General features: G+C 43.9%; 1 protein-coding gene across 2 annotated transcripts in view; it reads left to right on the plus strand.

Annotated features, from left to right (window-relative positions):
* Positions 1-22,502, plus strand: part of ENA (DnaJ/Hsp40 cysteine-rich domain superfamily protein) — a 36,939-nt gene that overhangs the window by 458 nt on the left and 13,979 nt on the right. For both annotated transcript variants that reach the window (XM_087385138.1, XM_087385139.1), the window contains exons 2-3: positions 6,775-6,871; positions 22,358-22,412. In XM_087385138.1, coding sequence (XP_087241264.1) covers positions 6,775-6,871; positions 22,358-22,412 — 152 coding nt within the window. The remainder of the gene's footprint in view (positions 1-6,774; positions 6,872-22,357; positions 22,413-22,502) is intronic.

The following is a 22,502-nucleotide window of genomic DNA, read 5'->3' on the forward strand; positions in this document are numbered from 1 at the left end:
TGGATGTTGTTATTCTGTCGGTTCAAAAGCTATTTCGAGCAGGACCGTTTAGTCAAAGGAGGAGAATTTGCACTTCTGTATCCAAGGAATCGCTTATCACTGAAAAACAGGAGAATTTGCACTTCTGTATCCAAGGAATCGCTTGTCATTGAATCATATTTCATATCGTTATGAGATCGATGTGGAGAATTTCGCCTCGTCGCTTACAACGAAATACGTACAAAGCTGGTCATTACTTTTACTTTTATTTGATCCGAGGCCTTTAAGATCAAATGAGATACCACAAAGGAATATGTCTTTACTGTCATTCCATTCAACGACCAGCACACACAAACTCTATTAGGCGAACACGGTAATTCCCAATCGCTGCGTATCGCTTTGTTCTGTCAGTGAAAGCTTTGTGAAAAATGAAATTGGATTATTGCCTTGTGGGGCTTCCAACAGGTAAAAAAGTATAGTGCAGGATGTTACGTGTATTCATGCTCCAGGGTCCGGGCGGGGGGGGGGTCCGCCCAACAGGTATGTATGGTAACTGTATAGTGCTAAACCTTGCGTGTATTCATGCTCGAGTATGTCCCTATCCAAATGAAACATCCCCTCAAGGTTAGACATCTCTAACCTCGAGCATCTAGTACGGACTCAATCCCCAGTGTAGCTGCAAAACATCCGTAAGTGGGATCTCAAATATTTCAGACACTTTTAGTGTAAGCTAGTGCGCCAACACCCAACCTTAGATCCACTCGACCCTTGAGCTAGAGGCGAGGCAACCCCAAGCCACTATACTCTGAGGTAAGAATGTGTCCCATACCATGCATGAAGAATGTGTCCCATACTGAGTCTTGGAGCACCCATGTGCTGATGGTCTTCCCATGAAGTGATCACGAAACCTGCCTGGTTTGTGTATATACTGTGATAAGGTCACTCAATCCTGGGTGTACTTACAAAACTTGGAGCTCACCCACGATCCTGAGTGTGCCCATGAACATACATCTGGTTTGTGATTAGCCCAAGTAGGAAGCCGAGACGAAAAAAACTCAGATACAATGAAAGCTAAGGGTTGGGCCGCTGAACGGGCACCCATACCCAAGGTTGATGTTTGTGAGGAGAAAAAAATAACTACATCACGTTGTCAGTGCCCAAATGAGAAAACAACGAGGGGTCTGGTGACGGCTGGTGTTGAGGAAGGATAACCATATGAGCTGACCTCTATGTCTTTGGGCCTCAAGAAGAAATGGCCACACTCCATTCAACAAGATGTGCCAGGAACTCTCGGAGTGAGCCAAAACCCCTATTGAATAATAGTGATGTCGTCCACCGATCTCATAGTACACAGGGCATCGGAATGCAAAGTGCTCCTTTGTCTCTGTCTCCTTCATATCACATAATGTGCAGATCTGTCTCCTGCATATCACATAAAGTGCAGATCTGTCTCTCCTGTGGTATGCCCTCTGTCCGTCTTAGAAACATGGAACTGCCTGATTGAGATTCTCAGTGCATATCGGAGATGAATTTGAGTGTAGCTTGGTGGTTTGGTAAACCCTTCTTTGAGATCTGCAAACAGTAATCCCTGTAGAAGCTGAGATTTTACCAAAATCTCAGGAGGCGCCAACCAGGGCGTGTACATGTGGAGCTGCAATAAGTCCTTTCTGATAACGTGGTTCACCTCATGATAGGTGAGTGTAATGGATGGAGCCTCCAGGCTATACTGGAACAGTGTTAGTTTGGCCATATGTAGTCCCAAGCTTGGCAATTTGCGCCATGCAGATATCATGGTATGAAAGTTTAACTTTATGAAGGTAAGTGACCACTTGAAAGATTGTTGTGGAGTAACCCCAAGCTTTGCTATTAGAATATGATGTGGGGCCAATGGCTTGCTCCAGATCATCCAAGCAAGAAGCAGGACTTGTAGTCTCTATATGGGACCAGTCTGTCTCAGATAGATGTCCCCAAGAAGGGACTACCGTACATCCCGGCTTGGTGGACAAGCGAGTCAAAGAGAAGAAACTTGGTTCTGGGATCTTAAAAATGCGAGTGAAAGCACGCATACACTCTGCTCAAATGGGCCTGCATAACTGGTTGCATTGTGAAGATCGGATACAAAAAGAGCACCCCGAGGTATGTATGGGATGCAACAATCTCCATTGGGGCTGCGTCAAGGGTAAACTGCTCTCTGTGCATTGCGGTTTGGGATCTATTGAAGTTCATGACCTTGGTTTTATCCAGGTTGGCCTTCATATGATTTGGAGTGCATCCAAATGTTGCTGGAGACTCTTAGTTGAGGAGAGCATGACCACATCATCTACGTATAGTAGAATCAGGATTAAGGAGCCAGCTAAGGGGGAACTTGCATCTGCCAGAGTCATGATGAAGGACTTGAGCTTGTCGATGTATAGGCCAAACAAGGTCGGTGATAACATACAACCTTGTTTGACCCCAATCGTGCTCATGATCTCCTCTGTCCACTCAGTCGAAGTCCTGACTCTATCTGATACCTGCTCATGTAGTGTTTGGACTAGGGAAGAGCAGAACCGGCCTACATATGCTTGGATTCAAGAGCGCCTTGCTGCAGCAAGGGTTCATCAGCAGGTTCTTTTGGATTAAAGAGTAGAGCATGCCTTTAATGCATGGGACTCAGATGGGAGGAAGAGTCAACAAACACCTCTTCTCTACTCTTGGTCCGAGACATGGTAGAGAGATTGTTTCTCAGCTATTGACTCGGACGGGGTTTTACAGTGAAATCCTGATGCCGTCTTATTCATAGGTATCGATCGCCTCCCTTCTTTCAGCATATCTTGACATGCTTGCCAAGAGATGATGCCAGACAGAGCGTTTGGTAGGGTATTCCAATGTTTGTGGAACTAGATATGAGAGTCTCACCAGATGCACCTTTTACCTGTCTGGAATTTAGGACTGCACTTCTTGCACTTGACAATGGCAACTGCCCGACCTCATATTGGTTGACACCCTTCTTTTTCATTGCTTTTGGGGACATGATTGGGGACCATGTTGCCTCATACCTGCAGGGCATTCGGCACTCTTGTAGTATGCATGATTCACTTACAGAGGGTCTTATTCACCTTATCCCAAGGGGGTTGGCAAAAATTTGGTTTCCAACGGAGGGCAATCACTCTTTTGGGCACCTTTTATAAGAGGTCAGCCATTCTACTCTTGGATTTCAAAAAAGCTTATGACAGAGTAGATTGGGGTTTCTTGGAGGATACCGTTCTACATTTTGGATTTTCAGATGCTTGGATCGGAGGGGTCTCTTCTTTGTACAGATCACCTGCTTATCAGAGGGGATAGGGGTGAGATATTTCAGATTTATAGATCAGTCCGATAGGGATGCCTTCTTGCCCCTTTCTTGTATTCATTTGTGGCTGAAGCAATGAACGTCTTTTTGAGATCTTAGGCTGATATAATTGGGTTGAGACTTCCCCTGAGACATGATGAGGAGATCTTGGACAGTGAGCTTGCCAATGACACTGCTATTTTTTGGGATGGCTCTCCATAGACTCTCATTTCTTTCAGGGTAGCGTCAGATTTGTTTTGTTCTGCAGTATGTGCATATATCAATTCAATGGCTTTTGGATGACAAGGACACTCTAGATTGGGGGGCTGATTTTGGTTTTACTTGGATTTAGGGGGGGTTCTCTATCAGATGCTTGGGCCACTAGGTTGGTGTGGGTATCTCTCCTTCGAAGCAATTTGCACGTGTTGGAGAGTATCAAGAGAAAACTCCTCTTTTGGAGTTAGATACTACTGGCCATGGCTTAGTTTATTTGTTCTTGTTGTTTGAGGAACTTCTTGTGGAGTGAGCTAGATGGTTCGGTAGACACCAGAGCCAGGGTGGCTTGGAGACTTTGATTTTCCCACGCGGAAGGGGGGCCTCGATATCATTGATCTAGACTTGTAAGGTCTTGCTTTGCAAGGTTGTGGTCAGGATAGGATCTTGGAAAGATTTTTTTCATTCATTGCAAATGCATATAGTCCCGCTCTCCTTCCACTGATGGGATTGGATGGATAGTACCAGTTGGAATTTCACATCATCTTTTCTTAGGGTTCCATCCTCTCCTCTTATGGCTGCCATTGTGGAAGCTGGGGGCAGCTTCAAGAGTAATAATCTTCGGGGAGTCCCCCTCTCTTCTTTGAAGTGATTAACAGGCAGCTTGTCATGTAGAATAACATCATACTTCATGATCAGGGTAGACCACTTAGTACTTCTCGTTATATGCAGCGGTCTAGATGGGAGAGAGGTCTGGCTTCCTCTATGGATTCTTGGAAGGATTTCAAAAACCCTTCGGAGGATCGCAAATTTCAGTCAAAGGAAGGAAAATAGAATCGAGGAGATTGATGCATCCATACCATTGGATTGGGTTGTTATAGATGATAGGCCTCACCATTGCTCTACTTGGCTTGGGGCTTTTATGAGGTGAGGTATCTGACGTGAGGTCATAGGACTCTACGATGAGGTTTAGATGGGGATGCCTAGGTTTTGGATGCTCACCCTGGGGGCAGGGATGAGGATATCCTTGTGGATGTTGCTTTGAGCTTGTAATGTGGAGCAATGTTTCTTGAATTTAGGTTGGTATCTAGACCCTAATAAAGATCACATTCCCTTGGGTTCATGGAGGATTTGGCTCTCCAAAGCTCCTCATTGGGAGAATTTTTCAGATTTTTACTGACTTGGAGAATTCCTTTACGAAGAGACTCTAGAAATCTCTCAAGAGTAGAAAAAGCACACTTTTTTCCCGGGCTTTCTATTCATGGAGGGATGGCAGTGAAGTGGTGGAGGTCCATGTTCGGGGCAGCCTCTACTTGTCCTCGTTGCCTTTTTGCTGAGGTTTTATGAGATTGTAGACAGGCGAGGTTTATTTGGAAGGGGATTGCTAGTCTTTTGAGCACTTTTTCTCCTTCCCCCTTATTCATGACTTGGGGTTTTGGGGCTTGGCTCTCTCTTTCGAGGCCTCGGGTCTTTTATGAGAGTCATGACTCTTCCTGGGCTCTTTTGGTTCTATGACATTTAGTTGAGTCATGATCTCTAAATGATGTTCTTTACTTTCCTTACATCTTGCACATGTCTCGGTGGATACTTTTTGGGAGATTTTGGCGAGCATTTCAGCATGGCATATTTGGAGATTCAAATGCACAAAGGCTTTGGATGGCTCCTAGATTCACTCTTCACACACATTGGCTAGTATTTGGACAGATACTATACACACTTTGATGGCCATTTGGGTGAGCATGCAGGGATCTTCTTGGGCGCCTTCCGTCAAGAGGACTGTTTTCCTCAGGGAGTGGAGTAGCTCTCCATTTCTCTCAGAGTCCAGAGCAGGGCTGAGGTGGCACGTTCAGCTTCAACCTTGGTGCTCTTGTAGCTCTCTCTGATGGGCACTTTTTTTGCCCACTTAGGGTGTTTTGTTTCTCATGCCTTGCAGATGTATTTCTGCCATGAGCTTTTGGGATATTTTTCGCATTTCACTTTTGAGGTGTCCCATCATAATCTTGCTATTGTGCAGGCTGTGTCCAAGATTTTCTGCCTTTATTGCCATAAATTGTATTTGCTGGCTTTAGCATAAAGCTGATTTCTATAGACAACACAAGAAATGGAAATCAAATCAGTCCAATAGCGTGCCCCTTCGCGACTGGGACCATCAAGAGCTGTTTTTCCAGCACTCTGCTCAGAGTCTTCAGTGGCAATACTCCCCCCCCACCGTGGTTGTTTGTCCACACTCAGATGATTATGCCCTGAGAGGCTTGTAATTATTTTGTTACCACGGGCTGTATCCGTTTTGTGATTACAGCCCGCTGGCCTTTAGGCCTTCTTGTACTCTTGTTTTCAAGCAATATAATTAGCACTACTTTTTGCGCAAAAAAAAAAAATAGCGTGCCCAATTTTTCTCTTCAGTGAGACACTCCTGTAAGAGCATTCTGCTTAGTTCTCATGATCTGAGAGAATCTGCAGATTTTTCCTTGGATCCTCCTACATTGTTCGCTGTATTAGTCCTTTATATGATTGCAGGGTGAGAGGTTGGGCATTTTCATGCAGGTGTCCGCTACTTAATGACATAGACATAGACGATGCATGATAGTTTTAATTAGATTAGCAAAAGAACCAGTAAAAGTTCTGTCATATGCAGCAGGAGAGCAGAGAACCTCTTAAGTAGCAATAGAAGAAAGAGCTGCACCCGCTTAAATACAGCAAGGGTAAGGAAGGAATGACTCCTTTGGAGGCATGGTGAAGATGATATTTTTCTTTCATTTCTTTTGCAAATGGGAGACAGCGTCCAGCAGATCTAATGCTCAGTATTCAACAAGTAGTCAACAACTAGATTTAAGTTCTTATCTACTATATTCCTTTTAAGAGCTAATTGATTACGGCACACATCAAACACTTGAATTTATTTATAAAAAATCTATTGATGTGTGTGATAATAGCATGTAAGCATTTCAACATACAGTGGAAGACATGTTAAATCTTTAAACTTGGTGACCACTGATTTCACGATGCATGTTGATAATAGCATGTAAGCATTCCAACATACTCTGGAAAGAATGTTAAATCTTCAAACTTGGTGACCACTGATTTCACAGAACACATTGTGTCATTATTGAGCTTTGCATCTCATGTTTGGCAAATGTACTCTGGACAGTTCTGCACGCTTTGATGTTGCTTATTTTGATTCTCTCCTTTGTTCTTTCACTCATTTTATAAAAAGCTAGTTTGTAAGGTTGGATATGTTATACTTTTCTGAAGGTATTTTTAAATTCGTGCAGTCAAACGTGAAGAGAGAGATGAGGAAACGACCAGATCCCCCTTGTACTGTTTGCAATGGAACTGGGCGTGTTTCGTGCCGACGTTGTAGGGGCAGAGGTTCTTTCCTTCCCCTGCCCCCCCTTGTCTCTCCATGGTCGCTCTTTTGTTTTTTCTTTTTTTCTTTTTTGAAGCAAAAGTAAGTTGTATTATATTATCATCATATCATTTGTACATAGACCACCTCAAAAAGAGGAGCAGAACATAAAGCCTCAAAAAGAGGGCCTCCAAAGGCTTCCAAATCAGTACATAATCAGATCCAAAGAAGAAACCAGGCCTCCAAGCCAGTAAAAGAGTCCCAGTAGCACATCAGCCAGCTTCCTCCTTGATTTTGACAATCAAAGGAGCACAGGTAACAGTAAAATAGGGTTCTTCTTTAACTACTGAAGGTACTCAGGTAGAAGGTACTCTGGCAGCAGGTACACTGAAAGGAGGAGGAACTCTGAAGCGAGGATTACTGAGGATCTGAAACAGGGACAGCAGGTGTAGTTGTTGAAAGATTGGCAGCACTTGGTACACCAGTTTGAAAGGAGCAGTAAGAGGTACAGCAGTCTGAGAGGGATGATCACTGACGCCAGTGGGTACTTGTGTAGTAGCAGTTGCCTTAGGCACAACAGTGTGTGCTCCCTTTTGACACTTGAGGGCATGGGCATCCAATTCCTTGTTTGATTGAGCAGTAATTTGCAATGGCCCTGGAGTCCATCTTCTCCAGGTGCCTTGCCTTCTGCCATAACATCAACTTCCTCTTTGAGTTCTTCTAGGGTCAAAGATTTCTCTAGGAAGAAATTGTCAAAAAGTAGTGGACAGTTTTCTCTCTAGCCTCTTGGCAAGTTACCTTTGCTTGTTGAATTACTTCATCAGGAACAATAGAAGTGGAAAGCAGATTCTGAAAGTGTTGCTGAATTAGTTGGATGTTTTCTTATGGGCTGGAGGCTCTGAGGAGTTGTCCTTCTTTCTGAAGAGGGGGATCTCCTCATTATATCTCTCTCTCCTTATTAGTTTGAAGGTCTCTTTGGTTGGCCTGTCAACCTTGCCAACCCACCACTATCTGATTTGCTCCTAAAGTCTAACCTCCCTCCTTGCCTTGATAAGTTCCGCTTGGGCATCCCTATCCCCTTGTCTGTCCTGAATCTCCAATCTTGCAATTGACATCTGTATTCCGTTCGTTTTTTAGCTTTGATTCTGGTCGTGTCCTTCTTTTGCTTGGCTAAGAATTCTCTGAGTGTGTTTCACTGCAATCTGCCACAAAAGAGCTGCAGGTCTGTCATTAGAGAAAACACTATTCCGTGCCAGCTTCACTCTTTCCTGAACACTCTTTAGGAGGACAAGTTTAGGGTCTGCCTTGAACCATGAGGAGGATTTCTTTCCCATTCCAAAATCACAACAAAGAAAAACAGGTTTATGGTCTAACAAGCGGAGAGATGAATGCACTTGGGCTGTAAGAGTACACACATTGCTCAAGAGATTTTAAGAAATATAAATCCTATCGAGTCTGGTCTTTATTTTGTCCTACTTGACTATTGCACCAAGTAAAATCTCCATCCCTATCAGTGTCAACCAAATGAAGGGAGTCCTCCTTTCCCAGGTGATAAGCTCAGCTCCTTTGATCATAGTACTGTGACGCCAAAATTTGATATTTTTTTATTTGGCATTGGTATTGTTTTCTTCTATGTTTGATAAGAGTTTGAGTATCAAGTGATAGTCTAGCGGCTCTTACTTATTTCTATTTTCTAAGATATTATATGGGATTGAGAGGATGAGTGGAATGGATCATTGTAAATACCATGTGTATGAATGATAAATACCTTGGTATGGGGTGAGAGTTATTTGTGTATGGGAATTTATGGGGGTTTTAGAAAATAGGAAGAGTGAGTCATATAAAGAGGTGGGCTCATGTCCATGCTCCAATAATATAAGAGAGATTACATGTTGAGCGTGTGGAAGGCATGTGGAGGAATGTGGAGTCAAGAGGAATCCTTCTAGAATTCCTATGTGGACATATGGAAAAGAGAGGGTCCCTATGGACTCCATGTGGGGAGACTCTTGACTTTCTCAATATTTTAAGAGTCTTGAGCATCTTTTGATGGGACACATGGCAAAAGTAGCAAAAAAGGACATGGATGGTGACATATGGACTTATGTGATTGATGGGGAAATGAATCTACAGGCAGCAATTGTAAATGGGTAAAGGAGAGTGACAAAATCTCTATAAAAGGAGCCCTCCTCTCCCTTGTTCATTATCTCTTCCACCATTAGGCCTCATGTTGCTGTAGTCCTAGTCTCTTGAAGCCTCTTCCATGAGCCTTCTCTCCCTCTTGTAGATATTCTCTTATGTCGACTCTTGAGTCCATCTCTCTCCAATTCATTCTCTCTCTATGAGTAGTCTTGGAGCTTTCGCTCCCTGTTGTACATATGAAACCTCTTCTCCTCCCTTGTGTTTGTAGTATTTTGAGTTGCATTGGAGTGGAGTCTCACTCTATTGGTAATCAAGGTCACTTCATGTTCTCTCTTTTGAGTGTCTCTTCCCTTTTTCCATTGTTTTCTCTTCCAAAGTGCTCAAAAGTGTTGTCTATTCAGCCGCTTATTGCGCATACATGGTTTATCTATTTCCCAAGTCACAAAGGGAGCTCTTCCTTCCCTCCAAGGCGACCTCTATGAGACTTGGATCGTTGATGAAGTCTAAGCATGGAGGTAGTATTCTCCCAAGTCGGCACCCGTAGAAGGAGTAGGTGTTTTTCATGACAGTTTGACCCTCTGTCAGTATTTTGCTCATAACTTTTCGCTCGGGGTCCGATTTAGACGAAACTTATATCAGCGTGAAGCTCTCTTCAAGGAGCATCATCCTATGCCTTCAGTTATTGTATTAGATGTCAAACCAAAATCTATGACTCTCTGTGTGTGATTGTTTCTTTTTCAAACAGTTTTTACCCCCGTCCAGTAAACTGCCTATATCTTTCCGACCGCTTCTCTGTTTCTTACGAAACTTATATCAGATTGAATATTTTATATCATGTCTCTGTTGAAAGTTATGGGTCTCTGTGTCTTATGACAGTTTGGAGAGTGTTTTGAGCTAAGTGTAAAGGTGTCTATGAAGGAGGTGCAATGTTTCCTCGGAACCTACCCATCCGACCCAATCAACCTCTTTAAATTCCTCGATATATATCAGTTCATGTCATGTTGAGCCGCAAGATCTTCTTTCAACAACATATCGCTCTTCTCTTTGGCATAGACCGGCTTGCTGAGATTATGGCCTCCACTGATCCTTTCCTTCTCTGTATGCTTGAGTACAACATCACTTGGGATATTACCATCTTCATTCTCATCTAAGGGAGGATAGTATGGTGTGGTCTCTTGGTATAAAAGCTTCTTTTTAATGTCCCCTTCCCAGTGATGAATATCTCTATCACTCAGTTCGAAAGTAGTAGGAAGTGAAGAGGTACGTGAAGTTTATTACCCCCAACTTCATGTCACAGTATCTTTCTCAAGCCATCTATTAGATTTGCTTTCTACCATGTTGAAGTCCCCTATGACAAACTAGTTAGCTGAAACCGGCCTTCCATAAATTAAAGGGCAATACAACTAACAAGTAACCAGTCAACACTGTTCGGCAAAAGTACTACTAGCAGATTGAGAGCTATAGTGCCCTTGCACCAAGACAAAGACACAGATTGGCTCCAAACCTTGGCGCCCCTTTCGGTATTTCTTTAATTAAGTGAGGGGCCCTGAAATCCAGGCTACATAAAGGATACATTCCTTCTTGCAACTGGGGCATTCCACATCCCAGTGGGCATCCACATACCCTGCATAGCCCTTACTGTTCACCACTCTCGCTAAACGTGGCAAAAAGAATCCATCTCCATTCCAGATTGATTGCACTCAGCTTGGAATTGTTACTAGCAGCCCACTCAGCCACTTAGTTTCCCATAGCTATCACTAGTGTCCAATTAGTCATCCATCTGCTCAAAGGAGAGAAAGAAAGCATATAGGATCTTTCTCCACTGTCTTGGACCGCCATGACCAATAGTCTCTCACGCTATGGGTCGCACATATCCTGGTACATCAACTTGATTCCCATAAGAGAACTGGCATCACAACACAACAAACACTATGGCAGTCACACCTGTACCATCCCTCTCGGGGTTATAGGGATACTTCCAAGTTCCCATTCCAAGCATGGATTCCCGACCCTTGCCTACTCGGCAATGAGGCTGTACCAAAGATGTGCCGTCTGCCTAGCAACTACTGCCTTCAAGTGACCCATCTCCTAGAGAAACCAAAAACATATTTCCACACAGAACATGTTACTTGCCAAAGCCAATAAATAGAATACACAATGAATTCGAACCCACTTGCATTCAGTGCTCTTTCCACTCTCAGTAGGCATCAGTATCACAAACATTAGCCCTGCGGGGCTCTGCTCTCACACCCATGTGACCATAGGCATCCATACTCAGTGCAAACACTTGCATTTAACGTGAGAGCATTTACTAGCAGCCCAAACAAGACCACACACTCCCCAAACAATCACAAGTGTCCACTGACTCACTGCAATACCCAAACAATGGGTGGAAGCATCACTGAACTGCCCATGGTGACCAGAAGCACGAACAACCTCTGCAAGCATTCATTGTAATTATCTTGCCAAGCAAGTCTCTTCAAAAACCAGCCCAATGCTCACAAGCAATCACTAGAAAGCATGTGTGGACCCTTTACGAGCCCGGAGTTCATCCCAAGCTCCTCCACGAGCCATTGCATAGCTCCCTTCTAGCTTTCTATTCACATTGCCGCTTAGTTAGCTACCCGAAGCATCCTTAACCCAAATGCATGTACACGCAGCTCAAAGCCTCCGCAAATAGCTCACATGAGCTATGAAGTAGACCAACACCAACTCTTCACAAGCCCGTATAAACTGTACTGTAGATTTATGCATAAGGATCATAAAAATTGATCAACAAAGTATCAAGCACCTGTTGACTCAGCCACTAATATCCGATAGGCACAAAGTTTTGATTCCATGATGCGGTATCAGCCTGGTAAAGAGAATGTAGTTGCTGATGCTCTCAACAGAAAGCCAAGTATTAATCACATCACTGCTATAGATACCCAACCTTTTGAAGGTATAAAGAATTCTTACCAAGAGAATCCAGACTTTTCTGATATATGGAACAAATTAGAGAATAATAATTGGATCCTATGTTGGAATATTCATGTAATGATGGATATTATGCATCACTCGACCCTTTAGACAACTTGTAATGGAAACAATGCACCAACTATCATATATGGGACATAGGGGAGTGACTGCCACTTTACAAGTGATAGCAAGAGAATTTCATTGACCTACTATAAGAAAAGATGTGGCTAACTTCGTACCCAAATGCATCAATTGTCAGAAGATCAAGAGTTATAAGGGAAAAACTCTTGGATTGCTAATGCCTTTGCCTATTCCTATGCAATCCTGGAAACAAATATCCATGGATTTCAACGGGTTTTTCTACTACAACAAATCAAAATGATATGATATGGACGATAGTGGATCGCTTTAGTAAGCAAGCCTATTTTATCCCATGCAAGAAAACTTTAACAGCTCAACAAGACGCACATATATTCATCAAACATATCTTTGTTCATCATGCCTTGCCAAAGATCATAGTGTCTGATCGAGATTCGAAGCTTTGTATTATTTTTTGGACTGCATTATTTCGTAATCTTAGATTTCTCCTCAGCTTTTCATCCAGAATCCAATGGACAAACTGAAGTCACAAATAGTACTATTCTAGACATGTTAAAAGCTTATGTGGGAAGGCAACCAAAGACTTGGGACAAATATCTTCACCTCTTACAGTTTGCCTACAATAATACACCTCATTCTGCACTGGAAGGGCACCCTTTGAGATCATCTATGGGAAAGTTCTACCTATTCCTATCACTCAATTGATAATTCTGATATATCTTGCTTTTGATATTATTTTATTATTTTAGTCAAGTGTGACTATGGCAAAGTATTCCATAGGAGCACACCGGACGTGGCAGGGGTCCTAGCAGATGCTTTGCGTGGTTAGTTGGGGACGCCTAACTAGCCTGTGTTTTACCATGCTAGATGGTCGGTATTGTGGGTGATTCCATGTTAATACCGATGTCGTTAGTGTTATTGGTGTTGTGCTTGATTATTGTACTTTGAGCGTGGTTATGTTGGGATCGATTGATTTGGTGATTTGTTCAATCAATTGTTATAACTAATGAAATTGGCGGCTTGAGTACAGGTGATGGAACTAATGGCGAGGATTGGAGTTAGTGCGAGGGTTGTGATCGAGTTGTCGCACGCCGTGCATCTTTTATGGCCATGGGCCAGTTTTGTATTGCAAAGTTTGAGTAATATATTTTGGAGAGGACATGAATCAATTTTGGGCCCAAAGAGGCTATGTAAAGCAAATCCCTTATTTTGGAAGAGAGGGATAATTTTGTCTCCTTGTACTTTAATGAAATATTATAAATACTCTAGATGAGGAAGCGTGAGCCACTCATCTAGGGGGGGAAGATTGTACCCAGTCTGCTTGTCGCTATCAATGTGTGATTGTGTTCTTCTCCAATTGAATAAAGTGGTGGATTTGTGTGGAAGGTTTCCCTTTTGGTTTCAGTCTCTGGCTCAGTTTTAGAAAATAGACTCAAAACAATAGACAGAAGAAGAAATTGGTATTTTTCTAGTCAGGAGGATGGTAAAGGAGGCACAACTCTAGGAGTCTTATCTCACTATATTGAAGGTATTCTACAGGTAACTATTGAAGCTCAAAATAGATGGGTTTCCCTTCAGTGTGTTCTTAAAGTTCTCTATTATCTCCTTATATGCCCCTAACAGGGCTCAAAACAGGAAGCAAACATGGGAGTCATTAATAGACTTGAGAGACTAATGTCACGAGGGTGTGATTTCTGGCGCCTGCATATGGGCAAGACCCTGGGAAAACAAAGAGCATGGTCAAGGGTTGCTTGATGTGCTAGAACCCCTAGAAATTGTGCCTTGGGGGTGATTTTGTGGTTTGGACCAGAAAGGGGGCAAAATGCCCTTAGTTTTGAAGTTGGTCTTTGGTGGAGTTTTAAAAAGGCCCCACTAGAGGGGGCCTAGGGGCTGCATTCTGCTAGTTTTAATTTTTGGCTCTCATATGCTATAGGATGTCCATCTTGCATAAGCACGGCTCCAATTCCATATCGACTAGCATCGGTTACAACTACAAAGAATGGTCTAGAGAAATCTGGTAGTTGCAACGTGAAAGCTTCTTTAAAAGCTGCAAAGGATTTATCTTGACGCTCGGTCCATAAGAAATGTTTAGCTTTTTTAAGAAGATTTGTCAATGGGAATGCGAAATTCTTGACAAACTTCCTATAGAAGCTACACAATCCCAAAAATTATCTTAATTCATGAATATCTTGGGGTTTAGGCCATGTGACGATACATTCGATCTTCTTTGGATCTACTCGAATTCCATCGGCAAAGACTATGTGACCCAAATACTCTGTCTGATCTTGAAAGAAACTACTCTTTTCAAGATTTATGTACAATTGATTTTTTTTCAAAAGTGAAAAGACTAACTTTAGATGTTCCTTATGCTTCTCAATGTCTTTGCTAAACACTAGAATATCATCGAAGAATACTACCACACAATCTTGGTGTTTAAGAAAGATTCAATTCATCATGCTACTGAAAGTAGCTGGAGCATTAGTCAGCCCAAAGGCATAACTAGGAATTCATAATCTCCCGTTTGAGTTCGAAAGGCAGTCTTGTATATATTCTCTTCTACCATGCGAACTTGATGATAGCTGGATTTAAGATCGATCTTACTAAAGATCTTGGCTCCTTTCAATTTGTCTAAAAGATCATCAATCCTAGGGATTGGATATTTGTTCTTCACTATGATTTTGTTTAGTGCACGGTAGGCTATGCACATTCGAGAGGTTTCATTTTTCTTTTTGACCAACAAGATAGGTGTCCCATAAGGTGAACTACTGGGTCTTATCAATCCTCTCTGTATTAATTCCTCCACTTGCTTTTGAATTCCCTTTTGTTATAACTGATTGATTCTATAAGGAGCCTTACAGGGTGGACTATTACCCAGTAGGATTTCTATCCTATGATCTTCAGGTCGAGGACGTGGTAATCCGGGTGGTAAATCCTCTAAGAAACAATCATAAAATTGAGAAAGAAACTTTTAGTGTGTAGGCTTAGTTTTTGGCTGAGTGTTGGAAAGGTCACCTCCCCATCTGAAAGCCCCCATATGAGGAGAGCATGGGGGGGTCGGCCCTGGGAACTGATGGAAGGCCACATGGGCAGCACTGTGGCTGCCATGAGGGCAGAGATTAGAGAGGAAAAGAAAAGTACCCGGACGCATCAAAGTAGCTCCAACACATGGCGTGAAGACCATTGGCAGATGGCAATGCATACATGACATGGATCTGACTTGGAAGAGGCAGATCTGGAGCAGCATAAGATGGCGGGGCATCCCGAGGTACATGCACTTATATGGCGAGCCACATGGCTGTGGGTGTGGACAGGAAAACAACCTGTCGCAGGCCCTGTATGTGGTGCAACCTGGCTAGGGTTACCAGCAGCCTGGTCGGCCAGAAAGGAGGGCTGGTTGGGTTGGTAAGGGCCAGCCAACCAGGCCCTGGTTGGGGCAGATCTAGGGGCTGGGCCCCTGCATGGAAATGAGGACTCGCACCTTAGTTTTGTGGGCCAAGAGGACCCTTGTTTTGAGCCCCAGAAGGGGCACATTATATACGCCAGAGGGGGCAGGATGACCAATCACTGACCAGCAGCAACTCCAAAATCCCATCCGGTAATGGTCTCAACCATGCATTTGACTTTGAAAAAAGGAAAATTGACTTAAGGGGGTCACCCTTATTTGCCATGTGGCATCCATCTTGAAGGTCTTGGAAGTTTGGAGAAATTTCTTATAGTAGAGAAACATGACGACACAGACATTCACCACGCCTTCAAACCTTCATGGAATCAGAATGGAATGTGCAGGTAAAGGTTTTGGACCATCCCGGATCCAATGGAATAGACGGAGTTGCAAATGGATGCCTGAAGTGGGAGATCTAATCCACGATGGAAATGGCAAAACAAAGAAGCAAATGGCCATTGACACAGACATTCGGAACTCTGTCAAACCACCTCCTCGGAATGGCGAGCAACTTTGCAGGATGAAATGGGATGCTGTGTATTATGAAATGCAATGACCTTTGGCGTGCTTATGAGCCATATAGCAAGTAAGTGCATGGAAACAATTCAAAATTGTAAATAGTGTTGGATTTATTAAAAGATCTTTGCACATGCACAAATTGCACTTTTTCAACTTGTTCCATTTTAGGTGCATCTAGATACCAATAACAACTATCAATGTTTTAAGACCACCATGCAGTAGTCACACTAGTTTGGATTCCAAATTTTCAGTCCGTTTTAACAAATCAAAAAAAAGTTATGGAGTGTGCCCTCAAATGGGTATGCATCACTTTAGCACAACATTGGAGGCCCGTTAACCCATGCCTAATTTATCACTTGGAGCAGCTAGAAGTCAGTAGATTGGAGCAGCAGGAAGGCCTACCTTGGGCCTATCTTCTGGAGGTGAAGGAGGTACATCATAGACTGCAGACAAAGCTGAGAAAGGGCTGCCCACCTAGGCTGGCTTCCGGACAGCAAGGTGAAAGGGATTGGGACGAAGAGTCTACATACGCTTGAGGTGAAGCACGCGGGCTCAAGTCTAGAGATATCCGGCAAATAGTAGAAGTACCTTGTGGTAAGATCAAAGGACCACGCTCTGGTGGGACTTTGGATCTATCTCTTTTGTATTGTGTGCATAGCTTTGGACGGAAATATATTGTTTTGGTGGTTTCTATATCTGGCTGGATCATTGTCTATTGATGAGTCTGCACATCTCTATGCGCATTAAGTAAAGAAGTTCATGATTCCACACTTCCCACACACACTGTGTAAGCTCCTGGGCTATTCTATCAGTCTTTCACTATGCGTACCCTTTGTTGGTCGATTTCTAACAGAGTGGCCGTTACCGTATTCAATAAAATCAAATATGATTTTTACAGCAGCACCTCTTCCTTCATGTCCTCCCTACCCTGCTCGGTAGCTTTGACCGCCTCGTTGGGGGGATTCAACCAGCTCGTTATGTTGGAAAGTGATAGAAGTCCTTCCCAACATCAAATTTTTCGTCAGTTGGCAATATAGGGGCATGGTTGGCTTTTGTCTGGAGGCCAAGATCCAAGAGGCCCATCTCGTCCCTTTTTGAGCTTAGAGGGGGGAACTCAGATGACATGGATGTTGCCTAGTCGAAAGGCTTTTGGGATAGACCCAATAGATGGGAGTACCAATCACCTCCATCACCATTTCCATCCTCCATCAGCCAGCTCCAATCGTCCCCTCCCTCTTTTTGGCTTGCAATCAACTCCAAAGAGGTGAAGAGAAATGATAGTATCAATGGTACTCTTTCAAACAGACTATGTAGGCTACAAATGAAAAAGGTAGAATTTCACATGTACATGATCTTACAGCCCCTCCCCCCCCCCCCCCAAACAAATCGGCGTTGATCACTCCTACTTGACATTCATCATCTCTGTTGCTCCCACCCAGATCAAGATACACTTTGAGCATGCCTTCGATGCAACCTATGCGAGTCACCTATCTCGTGAGCTATCAATCTCCCTTTGAAATGATGCAGATCTCGTCCATGCCACCTCAGACACTCTTGTATCCACCTTATATGTGAGTAGGCTTTGGGGCATTTGATGATGTGCAAGGGACAATGGGTCTCACGTTGTCTTACACGCCGGAGGCGGGCTTTCCTAGGTCATTCGCTCCTTTCAATGGGGAGAGCCCAATATTGCTCTAGTCTAGGCACCACTTGATATGCCTCCCTGCCCTAGTCCCACCACATCCACCTTGTTTACCACATGGAATATTATGGCTGTATTACGCTGACTCTATAACAGGAGAGAAGAGGACCATGGGGGTTTTAGACGGAGCACTTCACACATGGATGGAAGGTCTTGGCCCCGATCCTAGCATAGATGCCCAACCATGTTGTATGCCATGGAGTATCACCATCATAATACCGATACACCAAGCATGCAATCCCATAGACAATGCAAATTACTGCACTCATGATTGGCCACACATGGGCCAAGATTTACAGAGAGAGATTAGATTGAGATCTTAGAAAGTCTATGCTTGCTTTGTAGACTTTCATAAGGCTTTTGACATGGTTTTACAAGTTTGTACTAGAGAGAGATTACTTCGAGATCTTAGAAAGTCTATGTGTGGAGGAGATTTTAGAGGCTATAGGTGATCATGGGGTCCCAGGTGATTCGGAGCAAGCCCTCAATCCCCCATCTTATAAGCTATAGTACAGGCAAAGTTTTCCATGACTGCACTCCAGATCGATGGCATTTTTTAGACAGTGACATATCTTCATCAAGTTTGGGCCTTGCCTAGATGGAGCCTACCGAGATTGGTACTAGAGTCATCCATACGACTAGTGGACATAGGGGTTAGAACGGCCTGTATGCACACATATATAAATAGTTTTCCACTTAGGGGTATTCAAATGGATCGACTCCCACCTTTTCAATAGAGTGTGGGTATCCTACTACCCTCTTTGATAAAATGAGATGAGATCAATCAAATCATTATGGTTGGATCTACTCCAGCTCTTTACGCCATGGACTTGGGAGGGAAACCAAGAGTTTCCAACCTACTTTGGGTCTAGTCCCACTAGCTGGGATTTAGTCATGGAGAGCCATAGAGAGAAGCAAATTTGTAGGCTATGCAGGGTAGCCAAAAAACACGTTTTATCCGTTTGAAGCATTTCACCAAAACAGCCAAAACGGCACCGTTTCCTTGAACCGTTTGTGCCTAAGAATCCTCACCATGCCTCTTTTGCCGTGCCCTGTTTGTCTGTTCTTCCTGCGCCTCTTTCTCTGCTCCAGCCTCTAGCCAGCAGCTAGCTTCCATCTCCTTTCTCTACTTCCCTTGCCATCCCTTCTAAAGTCCTCTCCGATATTATAGGCTGCAGTTACTGATCACTTGGGGGCTTTTGGAAGCCTGGCCTAGCTGTTCTCATAGTTAGCTAGTTCTCTATAGCAGCCTCTCCATTTGGGCATGCAATCCTGCACTTGCTTTCCCTTCAAGTTGCACATTGCAACTCTACTTGCTTCTAAGTTCATTCTAGATCTCATTTTTTGAGTTCTTTCCCTTCGTTTCAGGAATCAGCCTTCTTCATCCCATACCATGCTCCCAAGGGAAGTACAAGGCGTGATGTATGGCAAGATACCGTCTTCATAAAGAGATATGACACATCTAGCACGAAGAAGATGGTATGCAAGTATTGTGCAGAGACATCGATTGAAATAGCCCCTCGAGTTCGAGTACACCTTTTATGGGAGGGAGGCCATGATACCAAGAGTTGTCATGCCACTCTCGAGGAGATCTTCTTGGCATAGGGAGGTATCCTGTCTAGATATGCTGAGATTCGATCCCTCCTCCATTCTACTGTCACAGATCAGATTGTTAAAGTTAATGTGTTGATGGAGCAGCAAAAGGAAGCCATAGAGGCAACAATTACACATCCCATTCAAATATCGGAGATGTGGAGGGTTTGGGTTTGTTAAGCTCATAGCAAGTGAAGCATGACTCATGAGCATGCTCCATCGACATCACAGGTACATGAGAGTACATCTATCGAGCCTCTACATGCATCCACTCCGTCAGCATCCATATCTATTGGGCTTTCCACTGGTAGTTCCTCCATGGCCTCCTCCCAAGAGGACACGTCAAACTTGGCCTCGTCTCGCCATTGTCCTGTTAGAAATGACCCAACAGAGGGTACGCACAGCGGAAGACTGATAGAATAGCCCAGGAGCTCACACAGTGTGGTGTGGGGTGTGGAATCACAAACATCTTCAACTTATGTGCATAGAATAGATGTGCAGACTCATCAATAGACAATGAACCAACCAGATAGAGAAACCACCAAAATAATATATTTCCATCCAAAGCTATGGACACAATACAAAAGAGATAGATCCAAAGTCCCACCAATGGTGTGGTCCTCTGATCTTACCACAAGGTACTTCTCCTATCTGCTGGCTATCTCTAGACTCGAGCCCGCGTGCTCCACCTCGAGCGTCTGTAGACTTTTTGTCCAAAATGGTTCTCTCTACCTTACTGCCTGTAGATCAGCCTAGGTAGGCAGCCCTTTCTCAGCTTTGTCTGCAGCTTCTATGTGCCTCCTTCACCTCCTGGATGTAGGCCCAAGGAAGGTCCTCCTACTGCTTCAATCTGCTGGTGGTTGGCTGCTCCAGAGAATGAGTTATGAGGGCACAAAGGCCCTCCCAGAACCAACCGACCAGCCAGCCCTAATTGGGCCGACTGGCTGGTCTGTAGCAGCCCTAACCAACCGACCAGTTGGTTGGCTGGTTGGCTGCCTATCCAGCCCTATTTAGGGCCCTTTGCTGGCCCTTTGTTCCATGCAGGGCCCAGCCCCTTTGGACTGCCTACCCCGCCACCTGCCAGCCCTGCTCGCAGGCTATAGACCTGCCCAATACCTGCTGCAACAGTGCGACTCCATGCTTCTGCTGATCTGCCTCTGCTCAGCCCTTGTCCGGACCTTGGCGCACCCTGCACACCTTCCGTACAGTACCCTGCAGCAGCCCGTACTGATCCGTACAGTGGTTGTTCCCTTTCTCTGGGCATACATTGCCCTAGGTCTCCCTCCCCCATGCTCTCCTCATTTGGGGGCTTACAGATGAGGAGGTGACCTTTCCAACAGTCCAACTTGGCCTCCTCTATGCCTCTATTTTGCATCCTTGAACTCAACCTCCTCTTTGTAGATTTTTAGAGACTAGGACTCTATTTTCTAGCCCTTGGAGCATGTGCACGAGCAAGGCTGATTGGTTCAGAATCATGGGCCATGTACTATCAAGATTGGTCATAGTAGGCAAATGGTTTGGCGATAGTTTTGTCAATGGAAGGATCCAGTCACAACTGCTCTTCTTCTGCCTCTTGGTTATGATCCTTGTGTATACCACCTTTTTTTTTGTAAAAGAAACTTTCATTAGGAAGAATGTGCATTCATAGCTGTTCCTTATTGCAACCTGCCTTCTTTAACTTGGCCTTCTCCCTGCCTGCAGCTTACAACCTTCCTTCCTGGGCCAATAGCTCACTCCCAATCACTCCTATGTTGCTGAGGCACCAGTAGCATGGGTTAGGTATGAGAGGTCAAGTGATGGTTGGTGAGGAATGGCATACAACATGCATGCGTAGGAGTGGCATAGTGTGGTTTCTGTGAGAAAGAAAGATGTATTAACGTCTGCAGGAGGCCTCGCGGCCTGTGAGACAAATGCAAAGCCAAAAGGTAACTCTTACAAGCCACTAAGGCCCTTGCTGAAAGCTAAAGTGCTAAGCTAGTGAGCAAAATAGTAGAAGTAGCAAAATATCAGTGTCAGGTGCTCAGGGCTAACGCTCCTAGTACATGCCCGGGTTCCATATATCGAGGTAAACTAGTGGCTCTCTGATGAGATGTGAGAAGCTCTCGTATCTGTGTCTGTCGAGCTGTCTCTCAATGCGGTGGAGGGCGTGGTCTCCTCGATCTCTGTATCCGAAGGGCTACATCAAGGGTGACTCCTCGTCTTTGGCGGTCACCTCTGAGGAGGGCTGATATGGAACGGACCTTGATCGTGCGTGGCCCTCTCTGGCAACTGACTCAGATGAGAGAGAGTACATAGTGAATGAATAGGCAAGGGAGCAGGGAGTCGAAGTAGATTAAGGAGGGGGACGAAGGAGGAGTGAGGGAGGAAATAGCATGGCACTTGAATGTTGGTTGTAGAAGAAAGCAGCTTGCACAAGAGGTAATAACAGCAAACTAAGTTGTGGACAAGGGGGTATCAGATTTGTGCTGTGTGCATGGCACTGAGCAAGTATATAATGAATCCACTTTGAGGGTGCCCTTACCCTTGTGATTTGTGCATGTGTGTGTGTGTATAGTGTGTGTGTGTGTGTGTGTGCGCGCGCGCGCTTGTTCTTTTCTTGGGATTGTTCTTTGTAATATAATGACAACTGGATTTCACCCCAAAAAAAAGTGTGCACTGTATGAGCACTCTTTCGTCGATGTCTTTCCCTATTTTCGACCTTCTTTGTTGCGGTCTTTTCAAGATGCTCATTCCTATGGAGACCTTACTCAGGCCCAGTTGGAAGGTTTTTTATTATTGTTTCTAGTTTTGAGTAGTAATTGTCCCACTTGGACAGCTATAAATGTACATTTTCTGAATGAAATCTCTCTTTCCCCAAAAAAAAGTGTGTGTGTGGTTGGATATATTCTAGTCTTACGAAGGTATAATATGTACTTTTTGTATTGCAATTTGAATAGTGGTATGGTAAAATTGGCTATGGAGTCCAATTACATATTCTGTTTGAGTATATGAGATAGCTTACTTCTCCCTATCTAATGTAGTCAACACTTAATTGTTTTTTATTGTGGCTTTTGGCAGGTCGAACAAATTTTGTAGAGTTGACAATGCTTCCAAAGGGTGAATGGCCAAAGTGGTGAGTTCATCCTACTTTGGAACATAGTATAGTAGAGAAAAGAATATCTGTATTGCATAGAATGTCTGAAGTATTTGATCTATACAATGA

The sequence above is a fragment of the Dipteris shenzhenensis genome, chromosome 14, assembly GCF_047967505.1.
Source record: "Dipteris shenzhenensis isolate YYH24624 ecotype China chromosome 14, Dip_SZ_1.0, whole genome shotgun sequence".
NCBI classification, from domain to species: domain Eukaryota; kingdom Viridiplantae; phylum Streptophyta; class Polypodiopsida; order Gleicheniales; family Dipteridaceae; genus Dipteris; species Dipteris shenzhenensis.